A 21,779-nucleotide genomic window follows, 5' to 3' on the forward strand; every position below is an offset into this window, starting at 1 on the left:
TCAGAACCTCAGGACTACACCATACCATCCTAATGTAATCCTGTGGATAGACTTAACCGAACTTTGCTCCAGATGCTGTGGACATTGACTGATAAGGACAGAGCTGATGGGAACATCTGCAGAAGGCAATCCATGTCTACAACTGCACCAAACATGAATCTATGGGGTACTTTCTGTTTTACCTGTGTGGTCATCATCCCCGACTCCACGATGACTTATTGTTTGGGCTGCTACAGGAAGATGGATCCACCACCCCACACGGTTATGCTGAATGCTGGGCAGATCGGATGGCTGAAGCCTATAAGATTGCAGCACAGAGAAGCAAACAGATGAGTCTTCGCAATAAAGAGTACTACGATCAGAAAACCAACTGTGTCATCCTAAGACCTGGAGATCGTGTCCTGGTAAGAAATTTGAGTTAGAATGGTGGCCCAGGAAAGCTGTTCCTATTGGGAGCCCACCATTTACGTTGTAAAGGAGCATTTAGGTGACATCTTTGTATACAAAGAATACCCAAGATCTGGAAGAGAAGAATCAGAAAGTATACTGACTCAGGGAGGATTGAATGGACCCTACACCAATGAAAGAGATGATTCACCACAGACTTGCACAAGAGGGACTTTGAGACAATTACCATGTACATGTCCACCGATACTTACCTACAAGCTGACACTTACCTACCTGCTGAGAATCTCTGGATCTCTGGCCAGAACAAGGCATGGAGCCAGAATGTGGAGACACATGGGAGGAGCAGATTACTGAGGACCAAGAGGGAGGGTCACAGCAACAGGAACCGTGTGGAGCAATCAGACGGTCACACGGAGAGAGAAAACCTGCCCAAAGAATGCCATAGAATGTCATAAAGACACAAAGTAAAATTGTTGAGGTTCACCTTCTGTGGAGAGTGTGATTCCCCAATTCGTCACAATTGATGAATATAATATTATCGCTGTATGTGAAAATATTTTGAGTGGATGGTGGTTCTACCAGACCAGAGGAGGGTGCTATGTGAGTGCAGTTTGTTGCGACGGGTCTGCTGCATTGTTCATCATAACCCAGCAAGACTGGAGCTGATCACACGCACGTTGTTGTCCTGTGTTTATTTCACCATTTCACAGGTTAGTCGATTGTTTTATGTCAGTCTCCATGGATGTTGAAAGAATACATGTTAATGCATATTAAGTGTTGCAAATTGATTTGTTTTGATAAAGTTTTACATGGTTAATCACAAAATGAAATTGCGATGTTTCATCTGCAATTGGATGATATCTATGCTGCATTACAGTGTTGATAGAAGGTGAACATGTTCAAATGTGTCCTTATATTAGTTCATAATATGTACATTTTACTTTAAACATGTATGTGAGTGGTCTAAAATGGATAAAACACACAGAAATGTCTTGTTTGAATGTGTTCGATATTGCTTAGTTGATTTGAATTGAGTGAAAGCTCTAAAAGTCATGTAACACTGAACAGCATTTTGAATATGCAAATGAGTAACACAATGATTGGCTGAAAGGTTTTTCATGAAAACGCTGTGTAATTGCAAGAAAGAGACTGAAACGGTGAAGATTTGCATAAAAAAAAAAAAAAATTATTGTGACAATGTATTTTATTTTTTTTTTGACATTTGTGTTTGTTCTAATGTGAACATTTTGGAAAAAAATATAACCCAGCAAGGCTGGAGATGATCACACAGACATTGTTATCTTGTGTTTATTCCACCATTCCACAGATTGCTAGGGACGCTCACTGTCAGCTGCTGATATGGAGATCCTGTACCCACTGCATATAGAAACTTGTTTCACTGTTTTAGTTTTACAGCTGTAATCTCAGTTTCAAATCTACTCACTGCCAAGAGAGAAAAGAAAAGCCTAAAGTAGCCTAATGTCTTGTAAACTTTGCTGATCTTTACTGCTTTATGTCAACCATACAGTATGTGTGACTGTTGAGATTTTACCAACTAATCATGCACAGTTGCATTGATTTCCTACTGGGTATATTCAGTGACACTAACAGATTCTGTAGTGAAGTAGTCATTATAACATTAAAACATTATAAACTAGTTCTACTAACAAATTCATGTGTAATGTTCAAGTAAAGGCTTATTGCACTATATTTCACTGATCACAAAAATAATTTCATACTTTACTACACATTACAATTCAATTTGCAGCATTTCAGAAAGAGTAGGAAATGTCATTGACAATTTTTTTGTCAGTTTACCAACTTGCTGCACATTAACCATCTGTTTCTGCCAGAGTAAAATATAAAAAGGTAACTGTAAAATAAACTTTAATTAAATTCTCATTGTGAGATATAAAGTTGTAATTATGAAAAATAAAGCAGCAACTGTGAGAAACATCCCTTGTAAAAAACATGACCGAGTCGGCACAGACCAGAAAACGTATCGGATCCTTTGGATTCTGCACAGAATGCTGTAATATAAAGCGATATGGAGGAGATTAGGTGGAGAAATGGTTAGAGAGACTCGGCATTAGAAACAGCACTGACGAGTGGACAAGGAAACACTGGTGTCATGTACCAACATAAATTACACACTTTTCATAATACACATCCTATGCATATTTATGTTCACTGTTTTGCTTTAGTAACAGTTTAATATTAAAGTCCCTGTAAACCGGAATTTGCAAACAACGTTTCTCCAGTGTTGTGACGTATTTCCCAGTGAAATGGAATATTGAACAGAGGGCACAGTTTTACTTTAGGGCTCCTCCTCTCCATCTCTGCTCATAGCAGACTAATGGTTTGCGCTTGGTTAAGCGTTATCAACCCAAGCCGTCAAACTGACGTCATCAGAAAAGGGACACCATTCCAGACCGGAAGTAAATTTTCAGATATTGATTAATTAAAGATTACCATGGCAAACAATTTTTTTTTTCTGTGTATTAACTTGCACGGATTAATTGTTCACTACAAGACTAGTAATATGCACTAACAAAGTAAATAGGTTAAATTTTGATTTCATGTTGACTTTTACATCTAAAAGGGGAATCTATTAGACTGTGGCTGTCATAAGCTGTCAAATGCGCCTATTGGCTATTTAAAAAAAGGTGCTGCTTGATATATCCTGCCCTGTTTTCCTGTTCCAGTGGAAATTATGTCAACACATTGAATAAAGCCCTTTAAAGCCCTGTGCTGTTAAGTGATATAGCCTGAATGGCATATAAATTAATCATTTGTATGCATTGATGAAGGTGTTTGTCTGAGAGAAATAGCCATTTATCCTGCTTTTGAATTCTGTATCATAGTAGCGTGTAACTTGTAGGAATGTGTAAAGCCCAATTTTCAATTTCAACCTTGAAAAGAACGGTCCACAAGATTTTAACTCATCAGACTGTCCATTCAGGCTTCTCCAGACGGCATCTGTTCACTTGTTTTGTTTTTCAAAAGGTACCCTATTATTTTTTTTATTTTTTTTTCTGACATGAAACCAGTGAAAGTTCTTCACAACAATAATTTAGTCCTTAATGAATCCACAGGTCTGCAGAACATTAGAAACAGCAGGTATTAGATCTTCGGCATAGTCATTCAGATGATCATCTCTTATAAGGTTTGTGTTTGTTGGGTATAATTTCATGTGGTACATGCGAGCGATGGAGTTCTTCACTCTTACTGTGTAGGGTTGAGGTTTCACAGTTTCCAGCAGGCCATGTACAGTAGCCTTCAGAACTAGCCGAGGACTCACTATAATCTTGTAATTGTTGAATCTATTAGGGATATTGGGTACTCGCTCTATACACTTTAAAATATTCAATCCCCGTACATTTTCCCATTTATTTTGTTCAGAATTTGTAGCTTTTGCAGTGCAAGGGAATACATTATTCTCAAACTCAAAGCCCACATTAGTGCCGTACATGTTCTCAAGCTCAGGCAACAGATCCATCCAGTTCTTCACCTTGAGAGGCAGAATGAACTCATCCATGTCATGTAGAGCCACATAGCGACTTTGGTACATGTAACGATAAACACAGTCATTAAGTGCAGGAATTTGCCCGTAGTATTGCAGCTGACCGGGTGATAAATCCTTCCTCCAGCCACTAGACACATTGATGTGCTTTTTAATCGTCCATGGGATGATCTCCACAAAACCGCTTTTCACATAGTAGTCCAGAACCTTCTGTGTGTCTGAATCACAGTTGGTTTTATATATCACCACCCTTTGAGCTCCAAGCAGTCTGAACATCTCCATCGCCTGGACTAAACCCAGCACATTCTTGTAGTCATACATGACAGAGATGCAGACTGTAAATGAATACGGGAAGACTGCTGGAATGTCTCTGTTTCTAATGGTTTGGAAGGATGTTATGCTGTTCGAGATCTCACTGGCTGTTAACGCAACATGCGTCGGTGTCGAACACGAGCTATCGATTTGGCATGTGATAGTAGCAGTGCCGTACTCAAAACCAAAGTGGTCGTAGTGAATTGTGTATTTGGCAGGTGAAGTCACGTTCCTCCCTTCACAGCACATCACACACCTGTACGTCACCTTCTCATCACGGAGAACGATGGCAATCATCTTTATCTTTTTATCTCCGAAACGATGATCCATATAAGAGCCGGTCACATATGTGTGAAGGTTCCCGACTTTAATCCCAGGACTGTCATTCACTTGAACGCCACATGCTTTAGGACCGTCCTTCACTTGAACGCCACATGCTTTTGGAGCCGGAGGAATGAAGGATTTGTGGTAGCCGGGTTTTTGGAGGAATGGCAACTGTATGAGCATGAAAAACAAAATGACCAAAAAAAAGATCACCAGTATAATCCTCATTTTAAAAGCGATTGCTTCTGATTCACTCTTCAGTTAGTCATATTCCATCAGGTTTACCTAGGGAAAAGAAAGAAAACACACATTTAATGGTTGTCTCTAATAAAGCTTTTGGCTTTAATGGACAAATGCACTTGTGGCTGGGATTTGAACTCTTGCACATAATAACCACAACACAAGAAGTCAGACTCAAAGACACACATTTTTTAGTTGTTTTACTGTTTTAAAATGAGCTGAAGCAACACAATTGTTGAATATTTTGTCACAATTCAATTTCATTGAGTTCAGTACACTTCCATAAGTGTTGGGACGGTAAGTGTTGAAACTGGGTTATATTTAAGCTATTTTGAGTGTTTATGGTTAGGTTGTGGGATTATTAATCGATTATTTTTGTGTTATTAAATGATTAGCCACACACATGCCAAACTGCACACAGATGTGAAATACTCTGTATATAGAGTATGTATGCACAATTGATGAATTTTACAGTTATTGAACTGATCTGAATCAACACTGGAGTGACGAGCTGAATAATTACACTTTTGTCTTGTTGGAGCTGCTTTATAGCATAATTTGAATTTGTTACTATTGTGAATCTGCTGCGAAACCATCTATATTGTAGCTTGTATGCATGTGTATGTGTATATATATATATATATATATATATATATATATATATATATATATATATATATATATATATATATAGTGTGTGTGTGTATGTATATATATATATATATATATATATATATATATATATATATATATATATATATATACAGTGCTATGCCTAAGTTTAGACACCCATGCTAAAGTTGACTAAAAAGAGGAATAAAAAATCATCTTTTGGAAATTGAACTTAATGCCTTAATTTAAAAAATTAGGAAAAATCCAACCTTTAAGGACACCAATTTTCTTTGTGAATGAATAATGTATCGTAAATAAATAAATGTTCTTCCTTAAAATACAGGGTGCATAAGTTTGGACACCCCTATGTTAAATTCCCATAGAGGCAGGCAGATTTTTATTTTTAAAGGCCAGTTACTACATGGATCCAGGATACTATGCATCCTGAAAAAGTTCCCTTGGCCTTTGGAATTAAAATAGCCCCACATCATCACATAGCCTTCACCATACCTAGAGATTGGCATGGAGTACTTTCCATAAGATCATCTCTCAATGCAAATCAAACCAGCTATTAGGCTATTATGTACTCTCCAAATGTACATACCATGCACTTGCATATCAGCTTTACTTGGAGTGCTATTTCAGCCAACATCTCTCTTGGAGAATCATAAATTCGTTCAATAATGATGCATAATGTTTTCAGCAACATTTTTATAAACACGATTACTCATAAAATAAGCATTAGGAATGTTGCAATAATGAAAATATGATCCTCAAGGTGACGGGATGTAGACTCCAAACTGTCTGTGTTGTTTGGACTATGGCCAGCTGTTGCAAAAAAAAAAAAATTCAAAAAGTATTGGAAAATCCCATTTTACATATTACAATGAATGCACATATTGAACAAATAAAATCATTATTGCACAATCATAGGACAAAAATGGAAAGAACTAAACAAAGAAAAAGAAAAAAGAAACGGCAAACATATATTAATCATGGTATATGAAAGATCTCATCATATTTCTTTAAAAAAGAAGTACATTTTCTATTATCAATTATTCTTAGTGATTTGATTAAATATTCTACTTCACATAAGAGATCTTTAAAAGTAGGATTTTTTTTAAGAAACCTTTGTTTGTGAAAGTAAAACTTTGCCACAATGATAAAGCAGTTAACAGTAGATTGTAAAGATTTGTTTGGGTTTTCAAAAAGACAAATGACATCCTTAATGTGTAGATACCGTTCATATTAACTTTAGAAAAACAATAAGTTATGGTTGTAATCCAATTTCCAAGCTAACAGAGCTTGTTGATGAAATCTAGCCAATTTAATGGGTAATTTACCAGTGGAGTAATTACATTTCATCAAAAAAGAAAGGCCACCTTCCCTTTATATTATTAGGGATAAAATACCACATAGAATCTGACCCAAGCAAGCATCTGTTCAACCAAATAATTTTGAATGTGTTGTTAGTATCATCCAAGTTCAGGATTTCAAGACCGCCCTCACTCATTTTGTTTGCTAAAATATATTTCTTCAATTTGTGAGATTTATTATTCCAAATAAAATTTGGAGCTCCTTGTAGCCAACTATTATTAAAAATATATTTTGTTCCCTTTCAGTCGCTCATGTTTGACGTAACGTCGACGTGACGACGTAATTGGGATCACTTCAGGGAGCCCTATCATCTTCGAGTGTCTACAGAACGAGCCAATGAACGTTGGTGTGCGTGAAACGCGTCACGCGCCCCGCCCCACAGCGCAGGTATAAACATGAAGCGGGCGCACGCACACACTGTCTTTCACTTCGGAGCCGAGCTTTCTGTTTGACTTCAGAAATTCTACAAAGACTCTAATAGCGTTGAAGACTCTGTTTCAGTGTTGGTGTGATGGCGCGATCAGTGTGTGGCCACGAGCTTAAGCTCACACAACTGCTGTTTTCACTGCAAGCTTATTTCTGTGATGGTACAGGTGGGCATTTCCCTGATAGTGTTTACAGCACTGCTGTACACTGCGACCATTCCCTGGGTGCCTCAGCTCAGTAGTGGGAAGAGTATTTTTCTTTTTTTTTCTTTTTCTTCACAAAAGTAAAGCACAGGCGTGATCCTGCGTCTTTTTCGGCCACAATAGGGAATATGACTATGGCCACGTTGAGATCGAGACTCGTTTACCTCAAGGGAGGTGCAGTCCCCTCGCATATGCCCCGATCTAATGTCTATTCTGCCCCGCAGAATAGGCCTACTTCGGCTCTTAGCCAGGGTGATCTGAGGATTACCATGAGGGCTTCCCCGCTGAGGCAATCTCCGTGGGCCCCTCACGCCTCACAAACGCGGCCGCTGCTGGAGCTTCCAAAAGAACGTGCTGGTCCTTCTCAAGAACGAGCATCCGTCTCTTTCGTGGCTCCTCCTGACGACCATATGTCTACCGCAGCATCAGAGGGAGAGTTTCGCTCCTCTGGAGATGAAGATTCAGCTGTGTTACCCCCTTTGGGGAGTGTAGCGTTGCCCGAGTCCGATCCAGAGTGGACAGCTATGCTTTCCTGGGCCACCGAGAAGGTCGGGCTTGAGTGGAACCCTCCACCATGTCCCGAACCTTCTCAGTTGGACGACTGGTTTGACGATTGGTCAAACTCACCCCCGGGCAGAGGATCTCTTTTCTCGGTATGGAATTGGACTCGATTAACATGACATCGTGCCTCACAGAGGCCCGGGTCCAGTCAGTGGTGAACTGCGTGAGCTCGCTCAGACCAAGCGGCAGCCTCCCTGTCTCTATCTTGAAACCAACACCGAAGTGAATAAAACGGCAATTCATCAACTGGCCACTTGAGGCTGGCTGCAAAAGTGTGTCAAATCTGCATCTCCCCCATGTTGAAATGCCCAACTTTACAGCAGAACAAAACATGTTTGCAGCCTGGAGCAAAAAGTGGCTTTGGTATATACAGCTAACTTTGCCCTTCATGACAACTGTGAGGGGGGTGAATTTTTTTCTCATCCGTTTAAATTATATTAAGCCTTAAATTTCTGCATTCAAATCGGTTCAAAATCAACCGCCAATATCTTCCATCCATAGGTGGGCGTGGTTTCAGCACCAGGCTCCTCAGCTCCACCCACGTCCCGCCTCTTTCCCCATTTTCGGGAGGGACGCGCTGCCAAGAAGGCGACGGTCGGCTACGCCCACTTTAGGCTTCAAAAACGGTCTTCAGAAACCCACGGGTGACGTCACGGACACTACGTCCATATTTTTTTTACAGTCTATGGCTCAGATGCAGGACAGCAGCACCACTGAAACTGTTTCAGAGGCTCCTGGGGCATATGGCATCGGCAGCTGCGGTAATGTCTGCAGTAGCAGTACATCTTGCGCTGAGCCGCTTCAAAACACCGCTACTAGGCAAGCATGTACTGATCCGTACGGACAGCACTGCGACCTGTGCGTACAACAGGAGGAGGATTTAGAGGAGACTAAATCCGTCTCGCCCGCTCTCTATACCCTCTTGGGATTTGTCTCTAGTCCTTTCGGCACTTCATAGACCACCCTTTGAGCCTTTGCAGTCAGCGGAGTTAAAAATGATGTCCTGTAAAACAGTACTCCTGGTTGCATTGGCCTCTATCAAGAGGGTAGGGGACCTGCATACATTTTCAGTCGACGAATCGTGCCTAGAATTTGGCCCGGCTAACTATCAAGTGATCCTGGGACCCCGGCCCGGATACGTGCCCAAGGTTCCTACCTCTCCCTTCCGGGACCAGGTAATGAAGAAACGGCAAGAAACGGCAACCTTACGCAGTTTGCTTCTGGATCGCGTCAAGGAGTGTAGATAAAGAAACTTTGTACATGCCTTTTGAACTCACTAGATTCTTGGATGGAGTAAAGCAAACATATGGAATTTCTTTTGTGCCAATACTAGTGAATGATTACAGACGCTCACATCCACACATAAACACACCACTGACGTCTTCACTTCCAGGTGAAGAAGCTGTCAATCAAAAACTCAGTAGCCAATGAGAACACACTGCTACTAGCCCCACCCCCACAAGAGAAATGTGTCAGAACGGCGAACGAAAACTTCAGAAGCGTCAATGAAAACTTCAGAAGCGAATTTGTAAGTTCAGATCAACGATAGAAATATGAGAAATATTTAGCAAAACATGCAGTGTATTAAAAACGAAGTAAAAAAATTGACTGTGATTTATTCTTTTTCAGTTTCAAAGACATTTTATTCAGTTTCAATTTATATTTTCATTAGTTTCTTGAAAAGTTACGTTCATTATTATTGGCACAAAAGTAATTCCATACAAACAGGCCTTGCAAAAACCTCTTCATTGGCAGCGATTTCTGTCTCAATATTAATATTCTCCATATCGGCCGACTCCATGCAGCTCTCTCCCACGAGGTGTCCAGCTATGTAGAAGCAACAGGACATTTCTGAATGGTTAGTTGATGAATTTATGTTGCTGATGTGGAGTTAACTATCTTCAAGTCTTTGATTAGCATATTCTGTCATGATAATCTATAAAATTGCTTGTGTGGGAACTGTTGTAAGATGCTTAGAGAGCGACATGCTATTGCATTTGTGTTGCTCTATTGCATGTGAAAAGACGTATGCGACAGCTTGAGCAGACTCACAAATGAGCTCGACTACAACAACTCTTCCTCTTCTCAACATGGACTGCGTGTTTCCAGGGGGCGGGGTTTATGTAAATGTTAGGGTTCGTGATGTCACTAATCCGGGAGGAATGTTGTGTAGTTCCTACCAGCCGTTTGTTGTAGTCCTTAAAAAACTATTTCTTCAAAAGCGAATATCTCCACACACACACACACACACACACACACACACACACACACACACACACACACACACACACACACACACACACACACACTTTAGAAATAAAGTTGACTTTCTGACTTGGCTTGCATGCACATACAGATATAGATAGATAGATAGATAGATAGATAGATAGATAGATAGATAGATAGATATACAGGATAGATAGATAGATAGATGGATAGATGGATAGATAGATAGATAGATAGATAGATAGATAGATAGATAGATAGATAGATAGATAGATAGGTGTGTGTGTGGCTAATCATTTGATGTAATTGTGTGTAGAGTTACTAGACAAAAACACAATTAATTTAAAATAGTTTTGAATGAAGTGTTTACTTTTGCAAGAGATGTCAGATGTTTTGCATGTTGTGTGTGTTTCCTGGTTTTGTGTGTAGAGTTTAAAAAAATGGAGCCATAGTTTCAGAAAATGTGTAAGCAATTTGAAAAAAACTGTAACTATAATGTTAACAACTGAAAGCGGTAACACTTTAGAATACTGAATCTTACTTACTGCATAACTTATAAGGAATTATTGAAGAACTAATAGGTAATTCTTCATTAACTAGTTATTCACTACTGTTAACTACTAAGGAAGTAGTGTTAACTAATCAGTATGTAAAATAATTTTATGATTGTGTTAAGTAACAGTTAGTTAATCAATAACTAATTAACTCTGTCATACCACCTGAAGAACTACTATTACTTATCTACTAATTAAGGTTCAAGAAGAATAATTAAGAAGTAACTAATGAACAGTCATACAAACTACATTGAGTTGTGACCTTCCTTATTTACTAATGTTATTAATAGAAGTAGTATTATGAAAATACAATTTTAACAAATGCATACAATGTTAAAGAGGTTTTTACCTGTGTGGTTTTTTGAGTGTGTTCTGTAAGAAATCAACTTCAGAAAGGAACCCCACTCAACTTACCTCAGATTAGTTTTTTATATTTTATATACCTGTAAAGTACTGTGTCTGTTTTCCTCAGCATATGCCATTGAGTAAATTCATGTATTTGAGGCAACGACTGAGGGAAACTGAAAGGGAGCTTATTAGTAATTCATAAATAATTGTCAAATAATTCTGCAGGAATTACTTATAACCTGATTAGTAATTAATAAAGAACTATCAAATAATTATCCAGGAATTAGGCTACTTTTAACCTGAAACAGTATTCTAAAGTGAAAATATAGGGAACTTATTAGTAATTAATAAAGAATTATTAGATCATTCTTCAGGAATTACTTAGAACCTGATACATATTCTAAAGTGAAAATATAGGGAACTCATGAGTAATTAATAAATAATTACCAGACCGCCGCCCTGCGTTTCACTCATAGCCAAAATATGCAGTTACTGACTCCATAACCTGCCCATAAACAAACAGTGCACAGCTCTAAGAACATCTTATGTTGATGTCTTATGTCTAACATCTTAAGAACATCTTATGAATTTTAACATCTGATGTTTTAGGATCTTTAGAAATAAAAACATTTGTTTTATGCAAGGAATCAGGCGTTTCCATCACGCAAAAAAGACAGACTCGTTAGCTAGCTAACTGACATTGTGTCCTTGTATGTTGCCTTGCATAAAATAACATGATTTATAGCACAGTAATGATTTTATAGATTCAATAAAACGTACACAAACCAGTATTTCGCTGAAGAAATGCACCATATTGGCATTGTATGTTAGTTACTTCTTAGTTATTTTTCTTGAACCTTAATTAGTAGATAATTAATAATAGCTCATAGGGAGGTATGACAGAATTCATTAGTTATTGATTAACTAACTGTTACTTAACACAACAATAAAATTATATTACATACTGATTAGTTAACACAACTTCTTTAGTAGTTAACAATAGTGAAGAAGTAATTAATGAAAAATGACCTATTAGTACTTCAATAATTCCTTATATGTTATGCAGTAAGTAAGATACAGTATTCTAAAGTGTTACCCTGAAAGCTTCTTGTAAAACCATCAAGCCATTTTAGTGTAGCAAGTTCAAATTCCTGCATGAAATATACACATGTTAAAAAAAAATAAAAAAATACAGGGCACAGATACAGCAGATGATTCTTACAGTGTAGATATAATTATTTAACTTTTAAAATGTCAAATTATGTACTAAACATTTTGTTTAGCCTACTACTTTTACCATCAGATATTTTAATTTAACACCATTGCACTACAAAAAAATGTCAATGAAAAAGGGAAAATGCCAGACAATATAAAATAAGTTTAGCCTACCTCATGAAAACATTGTGACAGAACTGATAAGCATTCATCAAAAAGCACAGTTCATAACTTTAAGCTCTTCAGATATGACTTTCTGACACGAGTTCATTTCACCACAAACACCTGGCACGAGTTTTCAACGAACGGTTTCATGTGCCATGATATGTGTCTTTGCTCTGATCTGTTCTGCAACATATGCAAACGACTCAAGTACTTGTCAAAGACAAGCAAAAAAAAAAAAAAAAAAAAAAAGAACAAAAAAGTTTCCTCCCTGTCCTCATCAAACCTACACAGGCTATTCATTTACTTCAACTCACCTACACAGGCTATTCATTTACTTATTTGATCTATCATTTATCGTAAAATAAATACTGACTAGCCCATAGGCCTGAAATCATTATCCAGTGTATTTTCATGTTTGGGGTCAAACTGAAAAGAAAAAAAAGAGGCTGTGCTTCACTGCTATACTGTGTACAACAGTCAGAGAAAGTCATTGAAAATGCGAGCATTTACTCAGATTTTAAGGTTAGCCGTGACTTGTTCACGATACTTGTTGGAGGAGTCATTTTATAGCGCATCACATAACCGACGAGCTTCGAGGAAACTCACAGATTAGTTAGATTTGCTTCCTCTTTTCAAAAACAACCTGTTTAACACAAAATACTTCTCTTCTCATGTTTCACTACTTATGGGCCACAAGAGAAATAAATAAATGAAGACAGTTATAGCCTACCGTTATCAGCACGATTCAGCTCTCGTCGTCTCTGAGAGAACATGCACCGTTAGTTCAGTGTCAGATGTTTTTACTTTCACTTTCCGTAGTGAAAAATGGACTAAGGATATTGACTTCTACACCGGCATAACTCTAGAGCAAAGTTTGCACATTGTTTGTGTGATGTCCACTGGCTCGCCTTCATGGTTTAAAATGTAAATATTTCCCTTTCCCAAATGTAAAAAATTAAATTTCTTTATCAATCAGGGGCGTTTTTAGTTTTTAAAATTTTCAGGGACTGAGCCCGAAACATCAGGGGCCGGGGGTTGGTGATAAGATGAACATGATTTGATACAGCGTATAATGTATTTGCAGGCCTATATGTAAATAAGCTCGTTTCTGACACAACAACAACAAACAAACAAAAAAATGGCTATGTTATTGTTTTGTCTAGAAAGAATGAGTATTCACTTCAAGTTCCTCCATGTTAAGACATTCCCGAAGAGGGCAGTGCAGTGTGGTGGCTGAGCTGGAGCCTGATAGGTTGTGTTTCCAGGGGGAACAGTATAGTGGTGCACCTCTTAGAGAAGGCCGCTTCATTGACTAACAAGTGCTGCCACTCACTTTGCCTACTTATACTAATTTGCCTACTTATACTGCATTTAAAATGGCTAAACAGATCTTTACAAAAGTCCATATTGTTATTGCAGATGAAATATAACATGGATAACATTTAAATAAATATTTTTTTAGCAGGTTAAACTTTGATAAGTCCCAAATGGCACACTTCATATGCACTTTCAGTCTTGTGGACTTGCCGCGTGCACGTGTCCGTTAAGTCTGTGAGACAGTAGAGTGTCCCATTTGTAGGCCTCAGAAGGGTGCTCATGAGCGCCCCCTTTGCGCCCTCGATGCGCACTTTTGCCGAGCCCGCACTGATGCGAGCTCCGGAGCAGACTTCTTCCCGACAGTCAAAGCGGCATTACGCCACGAAAGTGCAGACTCGTAGGAAGACCACGAGTGCTTAGGGTGCCATTTGGGACAGGGCCTAAACCTCTCACCATCGGTCGCGCCATTTTTGTAGTTCCTCCTCCAAAGCACAATGGATTGTGGGTAATATTAGCTGTTTATAGTAAGCACGGAAAGATCCACACTTCGACAATCCACCGGAAATAGTAGACCATCCAGGGACTTCTAGCATACTCTTTTCAACATACTAGCTATGCTTTGGGACACACTTATTTTAATCTCACATACTGTTTAGGATGGATAGTACACTGAAAAAAGTGAAACATCAGTGCAATTCATTCAAAATATATATTTACATTGGTCCAATGGAAAATTGTGATTTTTAGTTTATACCTTCTGTTTTCACTTTGCATCAAAGTAAGTGTTACGCCCTCTATCACTGAAAAAAATTATACTTTGGATTAACTTTAAAAAATTGATGTAATTTGTTACAGCAATTTTTTTTAGATTTTCTCAAATTGTATTTATGATTTAGTTAAAACCATAAATTCTGATTTAATTTTTTTACTCAAGAGTGTTAACGTTAATGAGATAATTAAGTGATTAATTTAGTGATGATTGAGCATTATTGAAGACGACTGATGTTAACAAGCAGAATCACTGAAGGAGAAAATCACAAATTGTAAGTTACCATTATGGTGATCAGTGTTTGCTTTAGTTGGGCTCTTGACCCTTATATGTTTACTTTAAATTTTGTTTGTCTGTTGTATCTGAGTTATAACTGCCAGATGAACAAAGAAAAAAACGTGATCTGATGGTGTTGGTTATATTATGACAATCATCATTTGAACTTGATCACTGAACTCATTAAGACCCTTATTTCTGACGTAGATTTAAGTTGTTGATTACAGAATAACTGTGATTCTGCATAAATATCCAGAATTTTAGATATAATACAAAGGATTTCTTAAAAGTTGTTTTGAAAAAAAAAAAAACTAAAAAAAATCTTTCTTTTAGGCACACACAGACGTCAAGATTCAGTCTATGCATCTCAACAATGGTGACGAGCATAATATTAAATTAGGAAAATTAAATTACATAGACAATTCAGATCATAATTTATTCATAACGCAATGCATGATGGGAGCCATTAATGAGTTGTGATTGGTGGCAGCCACTGCAACATGCTTTATTATTGTCACCATTGTTGAGATTCACAGGCTGATTATTGATGTATGTGTTTCTAAATAAATTAATTTGAAAGCCTTTTGATCAGAACAATGTGTATTAAATATTTTGGATTATAAGAAAAATACTGAAAATCATAGGCTGTAGAATCACAGAGCTGCTGTAATTAACAAGTTAAACCAAACTTAATCAATCTCAATAAGTTTTGTTTTTCAGATCACAGCATGATTATGTCAAAACATAACCAACACCATCAGATCACATTGTCTCTTTGTTCATCTGACTGTTATAAATCAATAACAGCAGCCAAACAAAATCTAAAGGAAACATATAAGGGTCAAGAGCCCAACTAAAGCAAACACTAATCACCATAATTTGTGATTTTCTCCTTCAGTGATTCTGCTTGTTAACATCAGGTGTCTTCAATAATGCTCAATCATCACTAAATTAATCACTTAATTATCTCATTAACTTTAACACTCTTGAGTAAAAAAATGTAAATTTTGGTTTGACATGAAATCAAAAATTTTTGGTTTAAACTAAATCATAAATACAATTTGAGAAAATCTAAAAAACAATTAGCTGTAACAAATTACATCAATTTTTTTTAAGTTAATCCAAAGTATCATTTTTTTCAGTGTATGGACATTGAGACGCAGGGACGGACTTTCACACATTCACCTCAAATTCAAGCTTGAAGACCCAACTGCTATGAACATTAACTATTTAAGTTATGTTGATGTAAAATATCAACTTTGAAGTTGTAAAATGTCAGTATTGTGTTTCAGCTTATGTGATGGAATTTGCTACAGTACTGATTGATGCTAAGCTTTGTATGATTTGTGTTGAACAATAATGAGTTTTAAAGGTGTGCTTTAAGTTTGTTAACATTTATAATGTATTGTCAAGGCATTTGATTTAGTTAATATGCCGATGGTGAATGAGATGTTAAATGTTTGTTTAAATAATACCTTCATTTTTATTAATGCATATTTGTTTGGTTTCAATCTACCTTTTAAAGATTATCAGCCTACCGCAACTACTGTACTGCTGCTTCTACTATTACTTCTGGCAATACCTGTGCAAACAGAAGAAAAAACAGACCACATTTCTTTATATTTATGTCCAAGTTCAAACACTATGAAACGCTCCATTAACGTGTGGAGCTCTGAAGCACTGCCAGCGGGAAGTTAAACAGGAAGTGTGTGTCCGAGCTCACAACAGGTTTTGTGTGGGAACGCAAATATCTTTGCGAGGGAACGCAAAAGATTTGAAAAAAGACAATTCTTCCATCCTAAAATGTTTTCCACCACCACGTCCCTTTAGGGGCTCCGTAGATTTGAGATGTTGTAAATGCGACAGAGATGTGTTTTTATTACTCAACAGGAGAGTGAGGGAATCGGCAGTTATCAGTTTGCCTCAATATGTTGATTTTCGAGGTAAAATCATACCCTATATATTGTATTGTATTGACAAATATTTAGCGTTGTATATTCTGCCTTATTTGATGGTTTTAAATAAACACTGACAAAAACTATTCAAGTTTTAGGGCTGGACGATATGACGATATACAAGTGATCCCCCAGATTTAGACCTATTGTATTTATATGAATTTATATTTCCCCAGCGTCAAAATCAGGCACATATAAATGTCAGGAAACACGATCCTGGCTGCATGTCAATATCCATGGATCACTGGATCTTTTGGTAAGTTGTAAGGAACACTTAGATCGAGTTAGGCGGAAATACCAATAGTGTTTACAAAGCAAACATGCAAAGACTAAGTCAAACGACAAAAAAAAAAAAAAAATAAAAGGAAAAACAACAATGTTAAATAAACACTAGATTTAAGATCTATGACACACTAAAGAAATCACCTAACATTTGTCAATACATTACACATCTGATTACTTAAAGATTATACAGATTATGAATTCTTGACTCTTCTTATACATTTAAATAGCAGAGCAAATGCATAGCACATGTTTGCAATGAACAAGTGAGATGTTTCTCACTTCACTGACATTAGTACAGCTGTCCTGTGGCTGTACGACTCAAAAACACCTAAAATAACACGTAATTTGAATATTTTCTCTCCTGATCCAGCCCTATAGCCTAGTTTCTGTTAATGCTACAAAAAAAATGATTTAGGTAGTTTTAACTAAACTAGTGAGCTACAGATAGATTGGACATGATTCAATTAAGTAGAAACAAAATGTACAGCAATTGTGTTGTTTGAACTAATTTTAATGAAAAGCAGCAATAATCTCTTTTGCATTCGATACAATTCAATACACTTCTTTTCCACAAGGGTTCACTTGTCCTGAAAACACAGTGCAACCTTTCAGATAAAATCACTCTTCATTATATAGGCCTAGTTGATTCTGGTCTGAATGCATGAATTTTAATTAAAAAAGAATATTATAATTTAAGATGGGTTTAAACAAAAAAAAAAAAAAAAAAGATAGACATGACATTTATTGACTGAAAACCTTATAGTTACTGAGATAAAGCCCTTATGACAACTAGCCCCAGTCTTCCCCATATACTGAATAAGACATTACAATCACAGTGTTAAAACTTTAGAGGGCATGTGATGGCCTGTATTCGTTCACCCAAAATAAAAACTTTCAGTTCCTCAAATAACATGAGTGTACTTGTTAGTATTCACATCCCAGCAATATATAATGATTACAGTCATGTTTGCTATGAACTCTGCGCACGGTTCATTATCACAGGAAGTTCTGTTTCAGGAAATGATGGGTGGGGTGTGTGTGTGTGTGTTTATTTATAGTCTTCTGTGTGAGATGCTGCTGCTTGACATGGCAAGCAGAATTAAATCTGTCTTAATTTCTATTTCAGTCCCAGTTAATGTTTGTTACAGTATTCTACAGGAGGATAGAGCTGTCGCCATTTTGCCTACATCTGTAAAGATTACACATGCAACATTTTTAACCGTCCCTAGTGTAAAAGAAGAACACTCTCGCATACTTTTAAAAAGAGTACTCACATTGATATTCTACTTTAAAAGTGAACTAACTGTATGAAACGGCTTCACAGACATTCTTTTCAAACACACAGCATCTGTATATCTATATTACACTAATTCAAATTATCACAGAAGAACTGGGATACAAGTTTATAGTTTTGTAAGACTTGATTTTCCTGCTAAGACAAAAGCTGAGATCAAACTCACCCTGCAATAAAGCAGTAAAACGCACCCTGGAGGGAAGACCTTAGAGAAAGAGCACAGGACATGTCCAAGCTTTTCTCTGTCCTTATCGGTGCACCCCCCTCTCCCTTCCTTTCCCCCGATTCAAGTCACTAAAAGCTCACTGAGAAAATCTACATACTACATATTATGTATCTTTTGAATCTAGTGTTGTTTCCCTTTTATGTTTGGTATCATTCAGGTTTGCCTGTAAGAAACAAAGACTTACCAAATACTTATTTTGCACTCAAATTACTTATGAATGGGGGAAATTCATGTCAGATTTTGTTGCTGATTTGAATTATTTTTTTTTTTTTTAATTGTGAGCTCAGCAAGCATTTTGAGATTTCGGGATTCCCCCATGAAAGATAGGACTTAATGCAAAAATAATAAAATCAAATATTTACCTTGATCTCTGTGGCATATTTGTACGTCAGGAACATCTCAGAATGAGCAGATCTATTCGTTTTAATCGTTTAGTGTAGCCCTGAGATTTTAAGGCACTTTAATGGGCGATTGTATGGAGCCCTTAAAGGGACATGGTGGTGGAAAAAATTTGGGATGGGAGAAAAAAATATTTTTCAAATCTTTTGCGTTCCCTTGCGAAGCCTGTTGTGCGCTGGATCGGATCTATGTCTCGGACAGATGCTTCCTGACCAGTGTCTCAGAGCTGCGTACGTTAACAATGGAGCGGTTCATAGTGTGTGAACTTGGACTCAAATATAAAGACATGTGGTCAGTCAGTGCTTTACTCCAGGAGTTTAGTAGAGTTGGCAATATATTCACAGATTCAAACTTCCCGGATCAATATGAAAAGAAGGTTCTCTGCGCTTCTGTAATCCACAAACAATCCGGTGCAACCAGGGCAGGACAAAACGAACCAGACAAAAGGAATCGCCGGTGCAGCACAGATGTCTACTGATTAAAATATTTATTTAAGGTGCATAACAATGAATGACTAACGTTTCGATGTAAAGTTACATCTTCATCAGAGTCCTTGACTTTGGACTCTGATGAAGATGTAACTTTACATCGAAACGTTAGTCATTCATTGTTATGCACCTTAAATAAATATTTTAATCAGTAGACATCTGTGCTGCACCGGCGATTCCTTTTGTCCCGGATCAATATATTTGAGAGCTAAATGTTGTTAAAACACAAATAACACATAATTACAACCATAGTAACGTAGACACACTGCAAAAAATTATTTCTTAATTAGTATTTTTATTTTGTTTCCAGTCCAAATATCTAAAAATTCTTACATCAAGAAGCATTTACTAGAGAAGTAAAATGACATAAGAAATTCTATTTTGTTTCCATATGAATTAAGATTTTTTTTCTTACCCCATTAGCAGATAATTTAGCTTGTTTTAAGCAAAAATTACTTAAATTACTTTCTGTTTATCTGAAAACAAAATAGAATTTCTTATGTCATTTTACTTCTCTAGTAAATGCTTCTTGATGTAAGAATTTTTAGATATTTGGACTGGAAACAACATAAAAATACTAATTAAGAAATCAAGCTACTTCGGGTCATACAACACTTAGTTTGATAAAATGTGCTTTTGCACTATATTTTATAAATATTCAATAACTTCCCTGTAACACACTAAATTGGGTTTACTCATCAATGGTCTCCTGCTGGTCATACTACAACACATAGTTTGGCAGGTAATAGCACATAAAAATTAAGTAGGCCTATTCTTTACACAAATGATGTTGGTCCGCAGCTAACATACTAGTTACAACCATAGCTTTTGCATGATAATTGCTTACTGTATTTGATGGCATTACACTGTGTAAAGTTATTGAATTTTTTTTTCTTTCTAATAACGGTGAAGTTATTGATATTGTTTCATAATAAATAATCATATTATGAATGTAATATGCTGCCTCCCAATACTCATCCGGGTTAGTCGAACACCTAACCCTGTAAGGTTCATACCTGGGTTAGTCAAACACCTGTAAAGATTTATATCATTGTACACACACTAACCCAGTAAGTCTCAGTACTACTGCAAACTTTTTATCTTTTTTTTCAGAGTATGTATTGTCTTGTAGATTTACTGTCATGAGTTTTTTATTGTGTCTTATTGTGTATTTGCACTTAAGCTATGTAGTAATGTTCTGTGTTGCACCATGGTCCTGAAGAAACACCATCTCGTTCCAATGTATACATGTTATATAGAGGAATGACAATAAAAATGCACTGACTTGAATGTGTTGTAACCAGCAGGAGAGCAGGGATGTGTGAACTGAAGTGATGTCCCAGGTGAAAAAGACGTACTGTTAAATGTATTAAACATGCATTAGGCCTATAGTATATTTGTATTGTACTAAAAACATACTCAGGTACATTTTTAATACATTTAATAGTAAGTCTTTTTGGTAACACTTTATTTCACGGTGCCCTTGATACAGAGTAATTACTTAATTAATTACTTAGTAATAGACTTTGTAATAACATGTAACAAAATGTACTTAACATGTAACTAAGTTATGGAACAGCCTGTACTTACAGATTGTAATTACACACATGTAATAGGCAGCTACTGTTACACATGTGTAACAAGCCGAGTCTGTTACATACGTGTTACGACTTGGTACACTGTAATTATGTAAGAAAGTACTTAGTATAACACAATGTAACAACAAATACTTAAATATGTTAGGCTATAAGGTCTGCAGTTACACATGATAAATGTGTATGTTCTGTAGCATTACTTGTATGTAACATAAAATAAAGTGTATCAAGATTGCACTTACTTACATACCTTATCCATCTGAATTAACCCACTAGGTCATAGCTTAAATGCATGCATTAGCTTCCTAATTACATTGTAATTACAAAATATTACACAGGTGTAAGCTACGTAAAATAAAGTGTATCAAGAATGTACTTAAGTGTACTTCATGTGTATCTATAAACCTTATCCATCTCGGCTTGTTACAGATGTGTAACAGTAGCTGCGTATTATATGTGTGTAATTACAATCTGTAAGTACAGGCTGTTCTATAACTTAGTTACATGTTAAGTACATTTTGTTACATGTTATTACAGTGTCTATTACTAAGTACCTAATTTATTAATTACTCTGTATCACAGGCACCGTAAAATAAAGTGTTACCGTCTTTTTCGCCTGGGGTGTGTCACAGTGAAGTTATTGAATATTTTTCATAATATAAAATGTGCAAAAGTGTTTTG

General features: G+C 36.7%; 2 protein-coding genes across 3 annotated transcripts in view; both read right to left on the minus strand.

Moving 5' to 3' along the window:
- The window catches only part of LOC307159775 (uncharacterized protein), a 62,903-nt gene extending 43,864 nt beyond the window's left edge, over positions 1 to 19,039 (minus strand). The window contains exon 1 of one of the 2 annotated variants that reach the window (XM_079873373.1): positions 18,979 to 19,039. The gene's annotated coding sequence lies outside the window, so the exon portion shown is untranslated. Of the gene's footprint in view, positions 1 to 13,224; positions 13,288 to 18,978 lie in introns of those variants that run through there. The other variant, XM_079873372.1, reaches the window with a different exon arrangement.
- Positions 1,583 to 12,705, minus strand: LOC307159780 (uncharacterized protein). The gene is made up of 2 exons (XM_079873384.1): positions 12,504 to 12,705; positions 1,583 to 4,852 (listed from the first exon to the last, which is right to left on the minus strand). The coding sequence occupies exon 2, from the start codon at positions 4,793 to 4,795 to the stop codon at positions 3,482 to 3,484; it is 1,314 nt and encodes a 437-aa protein (XP_079729510.1). The 5' UTR covers positions 4,796 to 4,852; positions 12,504 to 12,705; the 3' UTR covers positions 1,583 to 3,481.
- Positions 19,040 to 21,779: the final 2,740 nt, after the last annotated feature.

The sequence above is a fragment of the Squalius cephalus genome (genome assembly GCF_949319135.1).
Source record: "Squalius cephalus genome assembly, chromosome: 6".
Taxonomy (NCBI): domain Eukaryota; kingdom Metazoa; phylum Chordata; class Actinopteri; order Cypriniformes; family Leuciscidae; genus Squalius; species Squalius cephalus.